This window comes from Gallinula chloropus (assembly GCF_964237585.1).
Source record: "Gallinula chloropus genome assembly, chromosome: 7".
NCBI classification, from domain to species: Eukaryota; Metazoa; Chordata; class Aves; order Gruiformes; family Rallidae; genus Gallinula; species Gallinula chloropus.
The window spans coordinates 2,881,986-2,902,522 of NC_140092.1; the positions used below are offsets into that span (position 1 = coordinate 2,881,986).

At 41.5% G+C, this 20,537-nt stretch overlaps 1 protein-coding gene across 1 annotated transcript in view; it reads left to right on the top strand.

Annotated features, from left to right (window-relative positions):
* PPP2R2C (protein phosphatase 2 regulatory subunit Bgamma) overlaps positions 1-19,931 on the top strand; it is a gene marked incomplete at both ends in the record, with an annotated part of 168,405 nt that extends 148,474 nt beyond the window's left edge. The window contains 3 exon segments of the mRNA XM_084266931.1: positions 8,030-8,199; positions 11,553-11,644; positions 19,640-19,931. Coding sequence (XP_084123057.1) covers positions 8,030-8,199; positions 11,553-11,644; positions 19,640-19,931 — 554 coding nt within the window.
* Positions 19,932-20,537: the final 606 nt, after the last annotated feature.

Below are 20,537 nucleotides of genomic sequence, written 5' to 3' on the forward strand. Positions count from 1 at the left end.
GTCACAAGCTTCTGACATCTGGGTCTGTAACAGCAGCCATTTAGAGCCCCCTTCCTTTGAAGAAGCATTTGTAGATGTCTTAAAAGTATAAAATCATCTTTAGAGCAATGCAGGGTGAATTTGAGGTTTGGTGTGTGACCCAAAGATGTCATGCAAAGATGGTGGTGTCATCTTTTTGCCTTGAGTCGTTTTCTGTATTTCTATTTCAAATCCAGTCATGAAAGAAGTGCCAGCCCTTCCGTGAGGATAAATGCCACTATCCCATCAGTCTGGCATGTAACTCAGGTTGGTTGTCTGATGGGGTTTTTGAGATTACCTTTGGTTTTAAATTTATGAGTTCAGAACTGTGGAAACAGTCAAAACTTACAGATAGTACTTAAACAAGTTGAATTTTAAAAGTTTAATTAATTATGTTTACCAGGCTTTTAAAGGAGGTTGCAATGTCAGAGACAAGACAGCTTTTAGACCTCTAACTGAATATGGATTATCTTTCATTTGCAACAGAGAACAACCAGATGCACAAAAAAAGCCTGTGACAGAATATCCCTGCTGGATTGTTCTAATTAATATTGACCTTTCCAAATGAATGATGCTTATTGTATGACTGGAAAAGAGACAACTTGTTTTTCTTTTATGTGAGCTTTACATTTGAAATAGGCTTTTTATTTCTGCATCTGGTCTCATGTCAGGTTATCATCTGAGAGGGAGACAGACGGCATTCTTCCTTTGTGCACTGAGGGGCCACTGTCAAAGTAATGTCCACTTCAGGCAAAATCTGCAAGGTTTCATGTGACAGGAGTGAAACTTATCTGAGCTTCTGTAATGATTTGACCCTGTCCTTTAAAAAAAGCCTTGTTCTCCTTCTCCTGATTCTGGATTTGTTTTATAAGCACACACTACAAAGGCACATATCCATTGCTGATTTTACATCCCCAGTGAAAAAATGTGCCCGTATCCTGATTATTTTGTAATTATGACTGTCACTGAAGATCTGTTACTGCAATTTCACGCATGCTAAACTAGATCCTGGAATGGATCTTTCCTTGTGCAGGAATCCCATTGAAATTTGGTAGATGATTGCCTTTAGCATGGGCTCTAATGCTTCCATTCTGCTCTGTATGGAGGAATGTATAATAAAGACATTTAAAACATGGCTAATGAAAATTCAAAATTGTTTCTACAGAAATGCAATTATGTCTATATAATATTTCCTCCAGTTGTGCAAGATAAGTTAAAATTAAATCAGAGGAAGAAAAAACCTGATTTATGTACTTCTAGCTATCAAATAGAAAGAGGAAAGATAAAAGCTTGAAGCAGTAGTAAATGATTTATGATTGAAGAGGTGTTTCATTAACCCCTCTCCCCCAACCACACACAGATAAAGCAAATAATTGCTGTAAGATTGCTTTAATTATTCGGTCTATTAAAATTCCTGTCTTGTTTGCTTAATTTTTTAATAACAACAAACGCTGCTTTTCAATGTCTCATGAAACCAGCATTATTCTTTCAAGATCCCGTTTCACTGGGAGGAAACCACTCCCCCCGCCCCCCATCACTAACCTTATCCTTTCCAGTCCTTAAGGTTGGAAAGACTTATGCATGGCTTCTGCTGTAGAGGAGTAGTAGTTTTATGTCCCATTAACTCCATGGGATTGCTCCCAACACGTGGCATTAAACACACACATAAGTCTTTGTGAGACTGAGGTTTAAAGAGGCTTGATCTTCCAGATTAGCTTTGCATTTTTCCACTTCCTGGCTCTCTTTGACACCATTTCTCTTTATTAACAAACTCCCTGGCAAAGTCACATTAATATAAGCAACTCAGTAGTGAAGCTCCCACCCACTGATCTTTAGCTATTGATCTGGCTTTGCCTTCAGCACTAATGCACCATCCCTTGTGGTTTGTGACAAGCTGCAGCAACTCACTGCAGATGGTAAAACAGATTCTTAAATATTGATTTGAGGCTCCACTTTTAAAAGCCATACTCTCTAGAGGTATTGACGAGAAGCCTGGTTTTAATATTGGGTCACTGGATAAAGGAATGCTTTATGCTAGGTGGAATTTCAGTCTTGTGGTGTAGAAGTATCTCCTGAAATTTTCTTTTACTCACAGAAGGACAATGATGTGTGACCAGGGCATGAAGAGATGCCTTCTGAAATACCAAAGCAAATAGAAAATTGAAATACTAAATGCTACTGCTTTTTCAGTTTAAAACAGGGTGAGCAACTACAGGCTGTGGTACAACAAAATGTTAAATAATTGTGGTTAGTTGTTTATATCTTAAAATCGTATTTTAGATTGCTTATGAAGGTGGACTTAAAAATTCCCATGCATATATAACCATATTAACTGGTGCAGCACAGGAAAGCAAGATTGTCACATTAGCAGAACATCCTGATCTTGAAAGAGAATTTCTGAAGGAGGTGAGTGTATGAGTCTTAATACAAACCCATAAAACACTGAGAGATAGTGACAGAGTAAATAATAATGGTAAGTCAAGCTTAGCTTCATTGTTTATGATAGTAAAGGCAGAAAGAGACCATGAATTTCAAAGGGAGCGTTGCAACTGGTCTAGATTCACTTAGAACAAGCTCAAGAGCTCTTCTTGTGTGCAATTTGAAAGTAGCTTTTAAACAGGGCATAAAAATAACTATATCTGGGCAGACCAGAGGTCCTTCCAGCCCAAGATTCTGTCTCTGGTAGTGGGCAGGAGCAGCATCAACAGAAAATCCAAGGACAGAACAAGCATATAATCTTTGGCCTCTGCAGTTTGCAGTTGGAAACTCTGGGTTCAGGGACTTCAGTGAGAGTGAGCTTATTGCATTTAACAAAACTCAAACTGATGTTTGGGTTGGGTTTTTTCCTCAGATATGTGCAGTTGAACCTGTGTATAATTTTGATCATTCACAAGATCTTTCAGTAAAGTCTTCAGTAGCCTAATTAGGCATAGTATGAAGAACCATCTGCTCTCTACTTACCCTTTCCTAGTCTCACTAGGTGACCCCTACTTGTTGATTGGAAGAGACAGTGTACAAAGTGACCTGTCGTTCCCTATTCATCCTTTCCATGCCACTTTATATTACAAACCCCTCAGTCTTTCCTAGGCTGAGAAGTCCCAGTCTGTTTAGTCATTCCCTACGTGGAAGTGATTTGATACTTCTGGTCATTGTTACTGCCTGGTTTTATGTCTTGAGACCTCTACCACGTTAGAGAGAAGACCAGAATTACATAAAGTTTCAGATGGGAGCACAGTTTAAACACAATGACACCCCAAAAAAGTAATGCTTTCTGTGTTGAAGAATACTTAGAAGTTTCACAGACTTAAAAAAAAATATAAAAGGGGATTAGTATTTTTTTCATAAATACAGTGAAATTTAGTTTATATTTTTTAATACTAAACTTTACAAAATATTTATTTATTAAATAATTTGGAGCAAATCACAGCTTTCCTGGGGAATGGTGCTAATTTGCCATCTAAATATATTCTAGTTAAAAAACTTGTAATATTTTTTGGTTTAGGATCATGTTTTGTGAGAAGCATTTAATTAGTATAGCCACGTATTCCAGGGAAAAAAGGAGGATCTTTGAAAAAAGTTTATTTTTCAGCTTTCAGGAGAGCACATTGGTTCTTGTCCCTTTGGCAAGTTGCTGTGGCAAGTCTGCCAAGGTGGCTGAAATTCCCTACATTTCAAAATACTGCTTTCCAGTACAATTTAATTAGGCATTGTAGCTCTTTTCATTTGGGGTCTGAAATGAGTAGAGAGGCTTAATTTAAATGGTTAATTGTTTGGTTGGGGACTGCATCTGTTTGCCATGTTTATGCGACTCAGATATTACCTGTAGTGCAGGATTTCCAAAGGCTTACATCTAAGTAACGTCACTTAAATGCTGTAAAACAGAAGTTTTCAGGAGAGGATGCAAACTGTTAACAATGTGTGCTAGAAAAAAACTATAAGGAGTTCTTGTTTGTTCATGGGAAGAAAGAAAATGGCTTCAGAAGAAGCTTTGTTTTTCTGATACAGAGAATGAGTTTTTAAGGCTGCTTATAATTGAACCTATGAGTGATGGAATTCCTTAGCAAATCTCTGGAGCTAGTAAGCTTTCATCTTCAAGTTTTCCCTGGTTTTTTTGTTGGCTTTGTTGCCTCTCAGATAATCACATGTGCTGCAATATATATAAACCTGATTCATCTTTGCTTTTCTTTTAAAATATACTCAGCTCTGTAATAGCAAAAAGTGGGGTTTATCTGTAGTTCTACCTTTGTTTGGCAGTAACAGAAGTTGTCAAGGTTCCTATTCCTATCTTTATGTCTTAAGGGGAATGCACAGCATTATCATCAAGGGTCTTCTCCCTTGCTGCTTCTCCTTTTCTTTGTTTAGTTTACTGATACTCCATGGTAAATAAGTCCTTGCAGTTGCCCTCAAGTGCTTGGGCCACAATAACAGAATTGTGCCAATGCTTATGCTCTGTGTTTCTGGCTTTCAAAAATGGTGAAGGATTTGTTTAACTGCGTACTGATGACATTTCTTTTATCCCATCGTTCCATTATGCACTTATAAATTCAGGGAGAAAATCAAGAGTGGCTCCAGATAAATGTTCATTATATTAAATAGGTAGCTTTTCCATCCCCTGCCCCCTATTACCTCAGATACTGTTATTGGTTTCCCTTTAAATATCATCATTCTAATTTGTGTTTTTAAAGACATTAATCATATTTGTATTTTGGACCCATCTGCCTTGCAGCAGTGCTGTGAGTGCTGCTTATTTCACCCAGGCAAAAGAGTGAAGGTAAGAGGAAAAGGTTAAGAGGAAGGAATGTTGAAAATTTAGCCTGGGCATTACCCAAGGTTCTATGTGTAATGTAGAAAGTCATGCATACTCCTTAGTGCGCTGCTTTTGGGAGGAATACAGGATTTTGTGTGCTATATTGGATTGTGACACTGCACCCACCATATGAGCCATTTTTAGCATTATTATTATTTTTTGAAGTTCACATATGCCAGATCAAAGCTCTGCCTAGCAAACAAAACCCTAATTTTCAGTGGTATTGGAGTCTGCAGTAAGGACTTCATGAAAAATGTGTATCTCTGGGAGTGGGGTGAGGAAAGAGGAAAAACTTTTTATGAGAACATAGGGTTTTAGGCTGAGATGTTTTTAGCTGTTGGGATACCAGTTGGTTGACTCCTAAAATATCATTTAGGCACAGTCTACTCACCGTTTTTTGGTGGAGTGCACACAGTAGTGCTGTTTGGTTTGCCACCCTCCTGTGTTCCTAGCTGTGTGATGTCCCCCTTTCACAATGATGCGTTTGGGAAACTGGAATATTGCCCAGCAGCATAAGGTAGCTGGTGAAGCTGAAGAGGAAGGCAGCACCAGGGATGGCCAGGTCTCTCTCCAGCCCAGTGCAGTGGCATTTGGAAGGATGCACTCACACAGCGTGTCCCTCAAAGTCTGCATGGTGCCTGTTGAGCGGAGTGAGACGTTCTGCTCTGTGTGTGACCACGTGTTTCTGGCAGCTGGGGTAAAGCTGAGAAACAAAAGGTGTGAGAAGGGCTGCATTCACTGGCAGAGCCGTTAGTTCTAACATCTGGTCCCACAGCTTTCAAGCTTGAGCAGTCAGGCCCTTATTAAAATCAATGGGAGCTGCGGTGGCAGCACCTATGACGACCAGAGTGCAACTCACTGGAGCTGCAGGAGGGTTAGTGAGAAGGGCCCCTACACCACACGCTTCTTAGTGACTTTGGCCAGTGTCTGGAAGGGAAGTTGAGAGATGGACCTTCCCACACACCTCCTTTTCTTCTCCCCTCTCTTCCCCTTTCCCCTCTCCCCCTTCCCTTCCCCTCTCCCCTTCTTCCCCTTCCCACATCTGCATATACTTCTGCATGATAACTGCACACCTCAGAGATTCCTTTTCTGTCAAGCTTTGTGCAGTCAGTGCATAACCTTATGTTGATGCAAAACCAGGAATAGCTACAACCCAAGGACACAGCATCTCACCTTCAGTTCCTGAGGCCAGTGCCTTGTTCTGGTTGCTCAGGCACGTGCTGCTAGTTGCTATGCTTTCTCTGTACTACTGGGAGCTGCTACTTCATTTTCTGTAATGATTTTCCAGGCCTGGTTATGCTGACTATAGGAACTCTCTGCAAAGAATCACTGCTACTAAAACTTCTACCCCTATCTGTCTTTCTGTAGTGATACAAGGCTTTCATGCCTGCCTTAGTTTCTGCAGCTAATTAATCTAAGTCTTTCTAATACTTGCTGTGGTAAGGATAAAAAAAGCAATAAACAGTTGCAGATAACGGATGAAATGCTTTAATCTCATTAATTAACAAAATATGGTATATCCATGTACAAATATTGCTCCCCTTCTAGTCATTGGGAGTTGGATGAGACACGTAGAGCCAAGAAAATACCCTTCAGCTATAAATGAAGGTGTAGTTCATTTAGTGTGGAGCCTTTGTGCTTTTTCTTCACTTGATTTAATAGTAACTTCACATCATAATCAGGAGGATGAAATTCCTGCCAGCCAAGTACATAGTTTGGACAGATTAAAGGGAAGAAGCATGAGAAATTATAATTTCTTTGTGCTCATCAGACTTCTATTGAAAATTTGACAGGATAATTGCAAAATACCTGCTTTGCTGAATGTCTAGGCAAATTTTTAAAGAGCTATTTAAAGTTGTTCGTTTACAGTCTGTCTGAAAAGAAAAGTTTTTTTCCCCCCTTTTTGAAGCAGTTCATTTTAATTTAGAAGTGTGGAACATGTTCAAATATAGACCTTATTCTCAGGTGCACGCCTGGCTGCCTTCCACTGCCCACCCCCAAAGAAAATTGCCCATAATTTTTTGCATTACCCCACATATTTCGCCCACGTACTCACCCTGAACTTTCAGCAGAACGCTGCTTCACCTGATGGAAACTGTAACCTTGTTCCTTTCAACAGTCTGAATCACAGCCATAGAAAAATTAATTGTGAGAGAAATGTTCCAGTGGACTACACTAAAAAGCCTGTTTTGACTGACAGTATGAAGTTGTTCTACTTTCAGCACATTTTCATGTCTCATCACATGGTTTTTCTTCACCTGCTTTTGAAACCAATTTTCAAAGAGTATTTTAGACACAGGTGCCAAAACCCCACTGATTTTGCTGAGAACTGAAGGACCCTGAAAGCCTGATTTTCCACTGCAGCGCACTATATGAGGTCCTCATATGATTCTCTGATTCTGTGATCCTGTATGAGGTCCTTTGGATCCCAGGGCCACAGATACCTGCAGAAAGGTCGCAGTGTTGCTCTAGGCACCTGGTAGGCAGGGCTAGAGTTAGTGCAGGCTGTTTCCTGAAGGATGAAGAGACCTTGGTGAGTCATTCCCTTGTAACAGATGACATAGAGCCCACTAAAACCAGTTGTTTCAAGTTCCTGCAATTCAATCTGTCATGCAGTATCGTTGTTATATACAGCTGAACAGGGATGACCAACCACCTAGGTACCAGAGCTGGATTTCACTGTATGGAGGAATGGTGAGGAATATTTCATGATTCCCTGCCTTGTTGGATCATGCAGCGCACAGATCAGCTAACCAGACCTGACCAGCCTGCAGACTGGCCAGCTGGTTCTGGCAACCAGGGCAGACTTTCAGTAACCACCCTTTCTGTGGATGCCAAGACCATTGTGAGACCACATGTACCACCTTTCAAGTGACTGGAACAGCTGAATTTTGGTTGTGAACAGGAAACAGGTTGTTGGGACCCCAGAAAGGATGACCATAGACGAACTGCCTTGCAGCAGGTAGCTCCAGTCAAGTGACAGGTGTATTTACATAATTATTGTAATTTTTAAAGATTACAGTTTGTATTTTTGTATAAAGATCAAAGAATAAATTATGTGCTGGGTGTTTAATCAAATCCATAACGTGTTCATTAGCATGTTGAACTACATTGCTTCACAAGAAGTGCACAGTGCAGATGGTACTACAGAGCGGGTTTTCCACAGAGTTCTAATTTCTCTCTTGCTTCTTTATCTTTCAACAGTTTATGAAGAACCAGAAGACCCCAGTAACAGATCATTTTTTTCAGAAATCATCTCTTCAGTGTCAGATGTCAAATTCAGTCACAGTGGTAGATACATGCTAACAAGAGATTACCTCACTGTCAAGGTTTGGGATCTGAACATGGAAACAAAGCCCGTAGAAACATACCAGGTAGGTATCTCCCACCTCTTGGAATGCAACAGTATAAAAGCATCTCTGTTCAAAGTTTCTTTGCTCGGTCTGAGAAGCATCTAGCTAAGATAGCTGCTAAGCAAGGTGGTTTAAACACCTCAAGGTGTTGTCCTTGTAGTTGCAAAAAGGCAATTTCAGCATCAGTGAGGAGGTGTGATGGGGATCGGGGTAACACTTGCTGCCAGTTGGGTTCTTGAAAGAAATGCTGTTTCTAACAAGGGAAATAATCTCTTCCCTTTATTATCTGGTGTATTTCACTATTAACATTGTAAAAGAAACTGAGGAAGGGACTTTGTGCATTGTTTGGCATTCTGCTCCCACTGAACCTGCTGGGAGTTTACACCTGGGTCAGTTCAGAACTTTATTTAAAAACTTCACCTGTGTAATACTCCCACGTGCTGAGTTCTAGAAGCCACCAGTGTTACACCCCAACATCACCACTGACACAGCAGTTTGCAAATGCCAGGCAGACACATCTGGCTGCTTGAATTCACTGCGATATTATCCAGACAAAATGCCGGTGGCTCCAGCCAGCGCTGAGTTTGTACCCTGACATCTGTTCTGTTTGGCAATAGAGGGCTGAGCTTACATTTTTTGACTCTGCCTTGAAGAAGGAAAATCTGTCTGTGACACAGAAACTGCTTGTTATGAAAATGCAGTGGGGAAAAAAAGATGTTAAGCTGCTACAGAAACGTATGCAAAGTAGGAAAAATGTCATTCATCTGGCTCATACTGCTTACATAGAGACAATCCTCTGCCACTGCTGGAACAATCCCTTCTTTTCTGTGTCTGTCTGATGGCAGGTGGGTACAGGCATTCACTGTAACTACCATTAAGATTGGTTTTAAAATTGTATGTAATGAGAGCCTGGCAGTGTGACTTGTCAAAGCAACCAAAATTTGGCATCCAGCAACATTGGAGGTGTTTATTAGCCAGTGTTTAGTAGGCAAATTGGAACCTGGTGTTTTCCAATACACCTGTTATATTTTGGTGGATACTCTTCCTTGTGTCTCTTGCTAGCATTGGAAAGTCTGAGCCTGTATACCTTTAAAACTACAGAATTGGTTTTACTCTGAAAATGGCAGTACTTGTAATGCTAAATGTGTTAAAAATGTTGATATGCTGTGAAAATGAAGTGGGAGGGTAAGGGTGAGACTGTATTTTATATAAGAAGCATATCTTAGATTTTAGGAACTGAGGTAGTGTATTATTTTGTACTTATCTAATGGAGTAGGCAACCTTGTCCCAGGAATGGAATAGCTGGTCAAGCCAACCTGCTTATCTTGACTTTGACACCTGCTTTTTATTTCCTTATGTAGGTAGCTGTGAAACAAGCTGGCCACCTGTAAATCAGTCTGACACTGAACACTGGGGCCAGTTAAAAAGTTATATTTTTCCATGTTAAGATGTGGAAAATTAGTAGAATGTAATTTTTTTCAATACTGATTATTGCAATCAGAAGCTTGTAAAAAAACCCCAAACAAGGCAGCAAATATAATGGTGTTCCAGCTGCTTTGCTGTAACTTCCAGATTGCATTTCATTTCCAAATATTTATCCAGTGCCTTGTAAAGAGCAAACAGCTGCATTGCTGAGCATTGCAGTGGACTGAAGGGGAATCTGGACCGCAGGGGCATTAGGAAGCCAATAGCACAGGACTGCACAGGATTCGCTGCACAGGATTCACACTGTCCAGCTGCTCTGGGCAACCTTTCATCTTTTTTCAACTGCAGAGAGTAGAGAAATCTGTTCTTAGGAAAAAGTGATTTCAGTTACTCTGTTAAATAATCTGTCTTAGAGGTGTCTCTCACATAGATAAATCTCATATATACACTTGGAAATCTCTCAAAACATTTTATTGTGGTGGATCACCAAAAGGCAACAAATATCCCTAACATTTTCAGTTAAGTATCCATATAATTATGATGACCTGCATATCATTAAAATATTAACACACATTAATTAAAAGATTGAATTTCTCATTTCACCCACTGACCTATTATTCATGATGAGGGTAAATGCTTTTCATTGTGTTATGATTTATCTGCACCTACTATTTGCTTGTTATGTTCTGTATAAGGCAGTATTTGTTGATATACAGCTCAGTGTTCACTCATCTATTAATGAAAATTGGTCCATGGCTATAATTTTTAATCCTTAATACCCATAGACTAGGAGTGTTCTTAGGATACTGTACAATTTGGCTATTAAAAATGGTTTAGTTTAAAGAAAACACAAGTGAAAAGTCGTTGTCCCTCGTCTGGTCTTGATAGGCGTTACCTTGCTTGAAGCAATTTTGTGCCCTAAGGCCAGAGGAGGATGCTGAGCATCCATGACCGGGAACAGTCTCTCTGGACTTGCAAAAACCAGTCCCTCTATATGAGAGAGCTAAATTACACCCCACGGCTACTGGGAGTGGTACGTGTGCTCCTAGAGGCAGCCCACACATCTTTGTTTTACAGCTTCTGCAACAACTATATGAAAACCTCAGGAGTGAAAGCACATTAGTAAATTTGTCTAGGCAGGGATTTTCTAGCTCATTATTTCCTTGCAGAATGAAACCAATCATCCAGAAGGAAAACTAATCAAATTCAGGAAAGGATTTGAAAAGAGTTTGCATGAGATCTGTCTCTCTATGGTTAACCCTTGTTCAGCAGAGAAGTGTGCCCCAGAGGAGAGGTCTTCTGCTGCTCAGCCCCACTTTTCAAGTATCTAAGTGAGATTTTACAGTGTTGTTTTTAAGCCTCAGCCAAGTAGGAGCTATCCTTGGGCTAAATTAGTGTTCTAATTTGCAGCCTGTGCAACTGCAGCCTTGTGCTGTATTTGGTTTCTGAAATGTCTTTCCCAAATGCATGTGATATCATACACTACAGGCTCTTTTAATAGAGCCAACTTCTTTCTGCTGCAGCAACTGAGAGTCCACTTATCTTGGAATACGATGTTTTTGTTACTATTTAAATTAGATTTCTTGCACATTAATTAGCACATCTAGGGTATCATCTGGTGAAATGTCTCTGGGAATTAGGCTAGCATAGAGAAAATCACCCAAGCAGGAAACAAATACAAGAGGGGTGGTCTGCAGCCTGCTGAGGGAGGTATGCTTCATGCCTTCCTGCAACAATAATTCTGTAGAACCTGCTTAATTGGGCTGTGGAAAAGTACAGATAGCTTTTTTTAGAGTTTAAACACAGTATCTCCTGCAAAGCTACCAATCTGTGCAGTATATTTTGAAAGTGAATGTGGGAGATAAAGCTGAGAGTGGGGGACTGGTAGTGGAGTTCTATATTTTGTTTTATTTCAAAAATAAGTGTGTGTTTGGTTTTTTTTTAAACAGGTCCATGATTACCTTAGGAGCAAGTTATGTTCCCTCTATGAAAATGACTGCATCTTTGACAAGTTTGAATGTGCATGGAATGGATCAGACAGGTAATCCATCCTTATGTCCATCGCTGTCTTCATTTAGCAAGAGAGCTCCTGTATGGTGGGGAGAAATCATATGGAAAGTAAAGTATTATGCATGGTTATTTTTCCACATCAATTTACATCCTTCTGTATCAGTGTTCAGGTTGATAAAAACGTGTTTGGATATTGGTGCAGTTGCTTCTCTTACCTCATTACATGTGGTCTTGTTAATCTTGGCTTGTGCCTTAAGGGGGAAGAAAATAACATTCAAATCCTGTCCCTTTCCTGCTGCAAAAGTTAGCCTTTTATTTGGGAAAAATGGTCTGTCTCCTATTTGAAGCAGGCCTTCCCTACTGGACTGGGCAAGGACTGTGGAACAGAGTGTGGGGCCACTGTGAAAAAGGCAAATACAATGCTTGAGTGGACCAGAACAGGATATCCAGCAGAGAAAGGTGTAGTGTTGACATTAGGGTCGTACTCAAAGATCTTTGGATTGCAGTTACACTCTTGTCCCTCATTTCCAAGGTGGTTGAACATCTTGGGCAAGTGGACAACTGCTCTCAGAGGAAAGGGCAGGAGTTTGGTTTTGATCAGCCTAGCAAAAGAGAAGCCAAGATTGTGCTTGCTGCTTTTAAGTATATCAAGGAGGTATACATAGGGTGGAAGAGGATCTAGGTAAGATATGTGTAAATGATAATGACACAGCAGCAAATAGGTATTGAGTGAGAACAGGTAATTATAGCCTGGGAATTATAAGTAGTTAATACCTATTCAGACAGTGACAGTATGGAGCAGTCTTCCCATCCTGAATAATGGAGATGTAAGAAGCCCAGCTCTTTTCATGATGGTGCTCAGGAAATTTGTGAAAGCAATTAGATGAGACTTTGGTTAGAATGAGAAGCATATGAACTTGGAAGGGCAGAACAGGGTCTTTTCCAGTCACGTGTTCCACAAATGCAGATAAAGTGTAATGTCCTACACTGTGCAAGGGCATCTTCTTTTTGGACTGCTTTCCTTTGCTAAGTTCTTGTGTCTGCCCAATGGAGAGATTCTCCCTTTACGAAGAAAGGCTTTTCTCTGAACCTCCCAAACCCATGCATGAATGGATGCTGTAGCAAAGGGTTGTCTTGGTAGACTGGGTACTGCTTGAGTTGGAAATACAGACGGTGCTGATCCCTGCCAAAATCTGGCACAGAACAACTGAACAATCAAACCATTTAGCTATTGTGAAACTTTGACAAAGATTCAAGCTTTTTCAGGTCCTTGCAAAATCCATTTTACTTATCTTTGATGGGAATTCCCAGTGAGCTTTACAGGATGGACAGCCACACATTCCGAGGCCTGGAGTCTTTCTCCTGTGGTCAGATGAAGTGCTGCCATCCTCATTAGTGTGTTACAACCACTCCCTGGATAGTTGCCTGGTAATAATAGAAATACTATTCAGTGTCAGGATTTAAAGTAAGCATAATATTTTCATTCCTACTTGAAAGAACAGAAAGATCAATGCAGTGAGTAATTATGAAGTGGGAACATTAGACTGCGAGGGCTTCACTGAGTGTACCTCCCAGACACAGGGTATAGGTATCCAGACGTGGCTGGAATATCTCCAGAGATGGAGACTCCACACCCCCCTGGGAATGATCATACTCTTAAGGGATGCTGCAGTACAGGGTTTAAGTTATTAATATGTATATGCAGCATTAACAACTGCAGTCTTCTGCAGACCTTAAAGTTACAGTGACGATTTGAAGTGACAGGATTGTTCAATTAAAATGAAAGCATGTTTATTATTTAGGTGAAAATACTTGCTATTAATTTTTGTCACTGCTAAGGAGTCAATCTAGGCTATGACAGAACCTGGTGGTGGGCCTGTTTACAAAAAAAATCAATGTACGTGAGCTCTGATTAGAACGTGATTGATGCTCAGTTACTCCAATGAACAGGAACTAATATGATCAGACAGAGCCAATCTCATTTGCTGAAGGGCACATTAATCACTATGTACTTTGGCAACACCAGTGGTCAGGGGAGGGAGTCAAGCAGGGGTCTTGCACTAATTCAACCAGATGAGCACATATTACCCCTAGACGAGTATATTACACTCACATCATGCCTTTTTTAGCATATATACCTCATTACATGACTATGTAGAATATGTGAGCTCTATTTATACATTGATAATTTAGGTCTTCCATTTACTTCCAAAGTCAAGTCCTTTAATAATGACCCCCAAGACAGTGTTTTCTTCCCACTGTCAACCAAAATAATTTTGATATTTCGATTTCACCTCAAATAATAGCACTTGTTCAGAGGTTAAAGAAGCCAGTAAAGAGGAAAACACAACACACAGTAATTCTATATGGCAGTAAGTGAATAACTTAATTACTATTATTTTTATAAGATTTCATAGGAATGGGTGTCTGAGAATCCTTCCAGGGAGACTTCTGAATACCATCATGATAAATGATACGCTGTAAGCAGATGAGTGAAGTCACACACAACTGTTCAGTCAGTCTTTTCCTACTGAACTGTCATTCATCCCACTGAATATCTGTCAGCCTTCACTCTAATCAGGTGGAATTGGCAGGTCCCAGGGGATGAGATGTTAACAGTTTATTCCGGTCTGGCAACATGCTGTATGCTGGAGAGCTAGAAGATATCATTTTGTTTTCAAGGCTTGGCATGTCAAGTATTAGCTTGGAAGGACTTGGGGATCCCCTGTTCTTATTCCCAGTCTTATCCCAGCCAGCTGTACTGGAATGACACAGCTCTGAATCCAGTGTCTCATGATTTTCCATCAGCATACTCCCCACAAGGTTTGAAGAAGTTCCTTCTTTGTGATGGGGAGTCAGTTGCTTCAGATAGTGTAGCATAAGGGAAAATTCCCCAATATACCAGCAGGCTCCCACTGCTTGCAACAGTACCTCCTCCTTTCCTGTTGTGGCAATAAATCCCATTTTCCATCCCTGTGAAAAATGTTTTTGAACATTTTTCCTGGAACCAATTCTTTCTTCTCCTAAGGTCAGCTGGACCGTGGATGTCAGTCCCAGATGTGGTGGTGTGCACTGGGTACACACAGTAGTGAAATCTTGCAAATGCAGGGTCTCAAAATAGAATTGGGGAGACAGCTTCAGGTCAAACAAGCAGTCTCCACATTTCATGCTGGGTACCTTGAGGGACTCCTTTGCAGAGAGTTGCAAGTCTGGAGGCAGGACTTGGTGGAAGTTGCTTCCTGAGTCTCCTTGGGTCACACCTGCTTGGCTTCTATCACACGTCAGCCTGGAGTGTGCTGGTCCTAGAAGCAATGACCAGCCTTAGTCCTGTCACTCTGTGCCGTGACTTCATGGTCTCTTGAGCAACAGTGCAGGAGGGGAGCTATGACATGAGCTGAATTTCTCTGGACACTAGAAATCTGCAGGTGAAGAAAAATTTCTATTCATCTAAGAAGATTAATTTGGCCAGAGTCAGCCTAAAAGTTATAAAAGAGGCTTTAAAAAAGCAAACAATCAAGCCAAGCAACAAACCAAGCACAGAACAGTCTGAAGCAAGTTTAAGTAAGCCGGAGTTCAACCGCTGTCCTCAGAACTCCAGAGCAAACCCTGACAGCCAGGAAGGAAGCTGAATGGAGCAATTCTGATAAAAAGTGTTGTGTGCAAGGATGACAGGAACATGGATGACATTTAAGAGCTTGGCTTGCAATAAGGAAATCTCAGTGTAGTATGGGAATAACAGATACAAGAAAGAGAGATTATGCCAGTTCTTAGTGACTGACTGATTTCTGATGAGATCTCCATGCCTGACAAATACTGTGGAAGATCTTGTTGTGGTTAGTAAAACTGCTGAAACCCTCTTCAGATGCCTTTGAGGTTGGTGAAGTAGGGAATTTGTTGACCTTGCAACAGAAGCAGAACTTTAGTGAGCGAAGCCACCTACTGAAGCGTTTTATTTAGCAAAGAATCATTACCAAAAAAAGCCAGATGGTTTAATTTATTAAGATGCTTAAAGATGCTGAAGTCATCAGTAGTTCTCAAAGTGATGCAGTAGGCCCTTAAACTGTGCCCCTGAACATAGCAAGTCCTCCAAGGGGAAAATGAAGAGATGAGAGGAAGAAAACAAAGAATAGAGGAAGGAAAATGCAAGACACGTCAGAGCAGGGAACAGAGGATGAACCTATGGAGCTTCACTGGCAGGAGAAGAAGCAGATTTTTATTTGTTTTTTACCAAAGCAGTGTCTTTTAAAAATTACTGTGCAGAGTAGAGGGGAATGAGGAAAGAGGAGGGGAAGAAGAAGGGGAAGGAAAAGAAAACCTAACTGGAAAAAATGTTAAAGGCCAGAGTCAAGATTGTAGGGGAAGAAAGAAAAAGAAAACAGGATGACAATGTGGGAGGGAGTAAGAAGAAAGATCAATAAAATAAGAAGTAGGAATGGACTGTACTGAGGGGTTCTCCTTCCCCTTCTACCTTCTGTAAGAATACATTTGTCCAGCTTGTAGAGAAAAAAAGAACACAGTAGGACTTTGGGGCATAACGACTCCACATGAGGGCTAAATTTTGGCAGTGAGATGTCTCAGATTGTGCCATTGATAAGCAAGAGTGCCCCAGTGCCAGTGCAGGAGTTAATAGCATTTCGTGTTGTCACCCAAATCGCACAGACCTGAAGAACTGTCAGAAACCCTCAGACCAGAGAAGCCTTGAGGCAGCTCTAAAGGAGGGAGCACAGAATAATCTGTGCTCTGTAGAGCACTATCCCCAAGGAAAATGTGTTCCCCTCGTGGGGCAGGGCAGGAGGTTTAGCAGGGGGCTGTGCTCATGCATTTGGGACCCTGCAGATACGTGAAATACAGATGGTGGTAGCCGTGTCGTAGCTATTGGGACTTTCTTCTGGATTTTTGTTTGGTTTGGGTTTTTTTTCCTTTTGAAAAATTGTTTTTTTAACTGTGCTGCCTGTAGCTGTGGTGGTTTGGGGTGGGTCTAGCCCATCAGCAGCTTTGCTCCAGCCTGAGCTATCAATATGCTGCTCCTCAGGGCACACTGGGATGGGTTCTGCGCCCTAAATAGATGGCAGAGTATGACAATTCCTCTGACCATGTGTGGCACAACTTCTAAACCTGCTTTATAGGTAAAATTAAAGGTGGTAAGGCAGAGCTTTTCTGTGGGCTGTGAATTAGTGGAGGAGCAGTTGTGTGAGTGGCTTCGTTTGGGTTCTTGGACCAGCCTCACTTGTAAGGGTTTTGTGCAAGCACTCGTGACATTGCTGGGCAGAGTTACCAGTCTGGAAGTACAGAACAGCTTCTTCCTATACTCACCTACAATTTTATATATATATATATATATATATATATATATATACACATTCCATTATTGTACATTGTATTTTTCTGAATGGATATAAATTGCAGGCCTACATCTAGTTCTCACCCTCTTTTATTGTTATTTTAAGCAGCAGGTAAGGTTATAATCCATCTGTGTTTGTGACCTTGAACAAGAATGGGCACTTTCTCATTTACATAATGCTATTTTTTACTGAGCTATTAAACTGCAGAAAAACAGGGCCAGCATGGGAAGCAGTCATCTACATATGTTTAAAAAAAAATAACTGCAGTAAATCCAAGCGAAGAAAGCACTTTCAAAAATATGTGAGAGTTCAAGAAATTAAAAAGCAAATGGGCTGTAAAGGCAGTTTTACTGCAAGCAAAACCTCCTAAAATAAGATTCCTGGCCAACACCTCTCTGTGCCATTGGTGTGTTGGTACTCTGCCTGCACGAAAACCGTTCCCAGTACAGTTCCTGCCTTCATGAGGAGGGATGCTCCTCATTCCCTGGGAGAACCACAGCTCTGCAGCCCATGGTGCAGGGTACCCTAGCAATAATGTTTCTATATTTTGCCTCTGTGTGTATGTGTGTGAAACCCCACAGTACCTGGCTGGGCTGTTTGCATGACAAATTGTGTATGTTAGCGCTGAGAGATGAAATAACCTCGACTTTTTCATGTTGTGAATAACCATTACAGCAGGAGCTGTAATGACAAGACATGGTGATTTGGAAGGAGTGAAACGTTAGATTTACTGCTGTTGATTCAGTTTCTGAAATGGGCACTAATCTTGATCAATGGGCTTTCTGCAGCTTCTGGGATACATTTTATCAAGCTTGTCAGGCTGAGTTTTTAGAAATCTGTATTTATTTATTTATTTTAGCTTGTGAGGTGGTTAACCTGAGCCTTCCTCAGCAGATTGTGTCAGGTCTCTGCAGGTGTGGAATGTAAAGGAAACCTCACTGCGGGCAGTTACTGCTCCTGCCATCCCCCGAGCAGCGAGGCAGCTCCCTGCCAGGGCTGGCCACAGCTACAGATGGACAAGTGCCTCTGTAGCTGTGCCCAGACTGAGCAGCCATGCAGCCAGCAGCGTGCTGCCTGCAGACCTCAGGAAAACAGCCTCCTGACAGGGCGAAGGCTGTAGGCGGGCTGTTGCTGGAGGCAGTGCACGCTGTGTCTCCGTGCTACACCTCTCTGATTTGCAGCACTTCCCTTCAGCACTTCAGGAGCTGCAAAAAGCTCAGTGTGGAATCAGCTGTCATCAAACTCCAGTGTGCCATCGGCAGGCATGGAAGTGGGATGGGGCTGATGGTCCTGCTAGGGATTCACAGTGTACTAATCCAGCTCACTTGCTCTAGTTACCCTAGAGGGGCTCCAAGGTGAAGGGAGCTGCTGTCAGTCAGTAGCTGTAGTGTGAAGGCCATGAGCTGCGCCGCTCCCATTCGTGTGTTTTCCTGTACATTATCCAGGTGTGTTACAGCAGCTCCTCATGGCCCCAGATGTGATCAAAGCAGCATGGGCTGCAGGCTCTGCACATGGTGTAAGGCAGCTCCTGAATCCAGGAGCTTACTGGGTGCAACAGTCTGTGTGGTGGAGAGTTTATGCCTTTGGATTGTCCCGTGGTTGCATGTGGCGTGGTCTCCTAGCCCGTGTGCTGCTCGACACGCATCCCCGAGTAGAATATAGCCCTGGCTTCAGAGAGGGAAAAAGTTCACAGGGGGTGAGCTTTCCAACAAGGCTCTGAAACCCATGATTATGCTAATCCAATAACCTGGGGGCCATGGATGAAATCCTGAATTCATTAAAGTTAGTGACAAAATATCCTCCCCTAGGGACTGGGGGAATGAAGCAACTGGCAATCCATTATTTCGAACTGAAAGCTGATTAATGGGGTAATTTTTATACAGATCAAGGCATGTTTTCTGTCCCTTTCTCCCAGACACAGAAATATATCCTGACTTGAAGCTTCATTCAGACTTCCTTCAAGTGACAGAATCCTGTTTATCAACGTGTTTACTTCTAAGAAGTGTTGTAGGTGGTGTCTAGACTTGCAAGGTCTATGGGTTTATCTTGGAGAGAAATGTACTTGTGCAAACTCAAAGTGATTTTTCAGAACCTTTCAAAGCATCTTCCTTTAAAATGCTTATTAAAATATAGACTTGCATACTAAATGTTGCTGTTGTATCACAAGGTTTGAAATACTTGGAATTAATTTTTTTAGCACTTTTTCTGGAATCATGGTGAATCTCACCTGTCAGAAAAAGTGAAGCTCTGCGGAAAGAAAAAAAGCCTGAAATATGTGAGCCTTAAGAGCCTATAAAAAGCTGGAAGGTAATTAAAAATTACGTATTAAAATGTATTAATTTTATTGTCTTGTGAGGTCAGTCTGATGATGTCAGGGTCCCGAGATTGTGCATGCTTCAGAAGGGTGCCAATTTGGGGGTAACTTTTAATTTGATTTGAATAGTCTGATTTTTTTAAAATTTAATTTAATATTCTGAGAAGGAAAAGAAGGACACTGTTAGGACAAAATTATTCACTCTGGGGAATACTGGGAAAAACCCTGGTTTATATTCTTTCCTAGATGAAAAGAGATGATGTCTAATCCTAAGGTTAAAGCTCAACTGTCCTGATCCAGAGCTATTTGTAGGCATCCCACAAGTTTAATTCTGTCTTTGTTTTCTCTCTCCCCCTCTCTCTCAATGCAGTGTGATAATGACAGGTGCATATAACAACTTTTTTCGAATGTTTGACCGCAATACCAAGCGGGATGTTACCTTGGAGGCGTCCCGAGAGAGCAGTAAACCACGGGCTATTCTTAAGCCCCGCAGAGTCTGCGTCGGAGGCAAACGGAGGAAAGATGACATCAGTGTTGACAGTTTGGACTTTACTAAGAAGATCTTGCACACAGCGTGGCACCCGACTGAGAACATCATTGCTATAGCAGCGACAAACAATCTGTACATATTTCAGGATAAAGTGAACTCAGAAATGCACTAGATTTATCAATATCCCTCTATATTTACAAACCAGCCTCTTGAGAGCTGTAGAAGGATGTGATCTTCACAAAAATTGTGGCTTCTGTGGTGGGATTTGTAGGTTGCATCCTTTTCATCCCTCAGCCTGTATCATTATCGGTGGCAAGCCAACTATTTTCCATCACTGCAACTGTCTGAGTAAAAGGCACGACTGCAAATCCAGCCCTGTGGTCCGTGTCGGTTCCTTTAACCAAACAAACAGGGGTATTTATTCACTTGGGGAGCGTTCCTGAGGAGGGCTGAGACTCCTCAGCTCCCGTCAGTCCTTGCCAGGGTCTCGGTGGTTCACGGGACCGTGCCGTTGTGGCGCAGCGCCTGCTTTTGCAGCCCACGGCATTTACCACATTGTTAGAGCTTTTTGCCTCAACCTCTTGATTATTTTTTACATTTTTTTTCAGTAACTTCTTCCTGTCTTTCAACTAAGGCAAGCCTGTTTGTGTGAATGAATAGCCATGGCCCCTTTAGAGCACGTGGCGTGTTGGAGGGGCCTTGTGACAGCTGTAGCTGGAAGCAGAGTGCCTGCTGGTGGAAAGCTGCCCCGTCTCACCTGTCCCATTCCCTTCTTTAC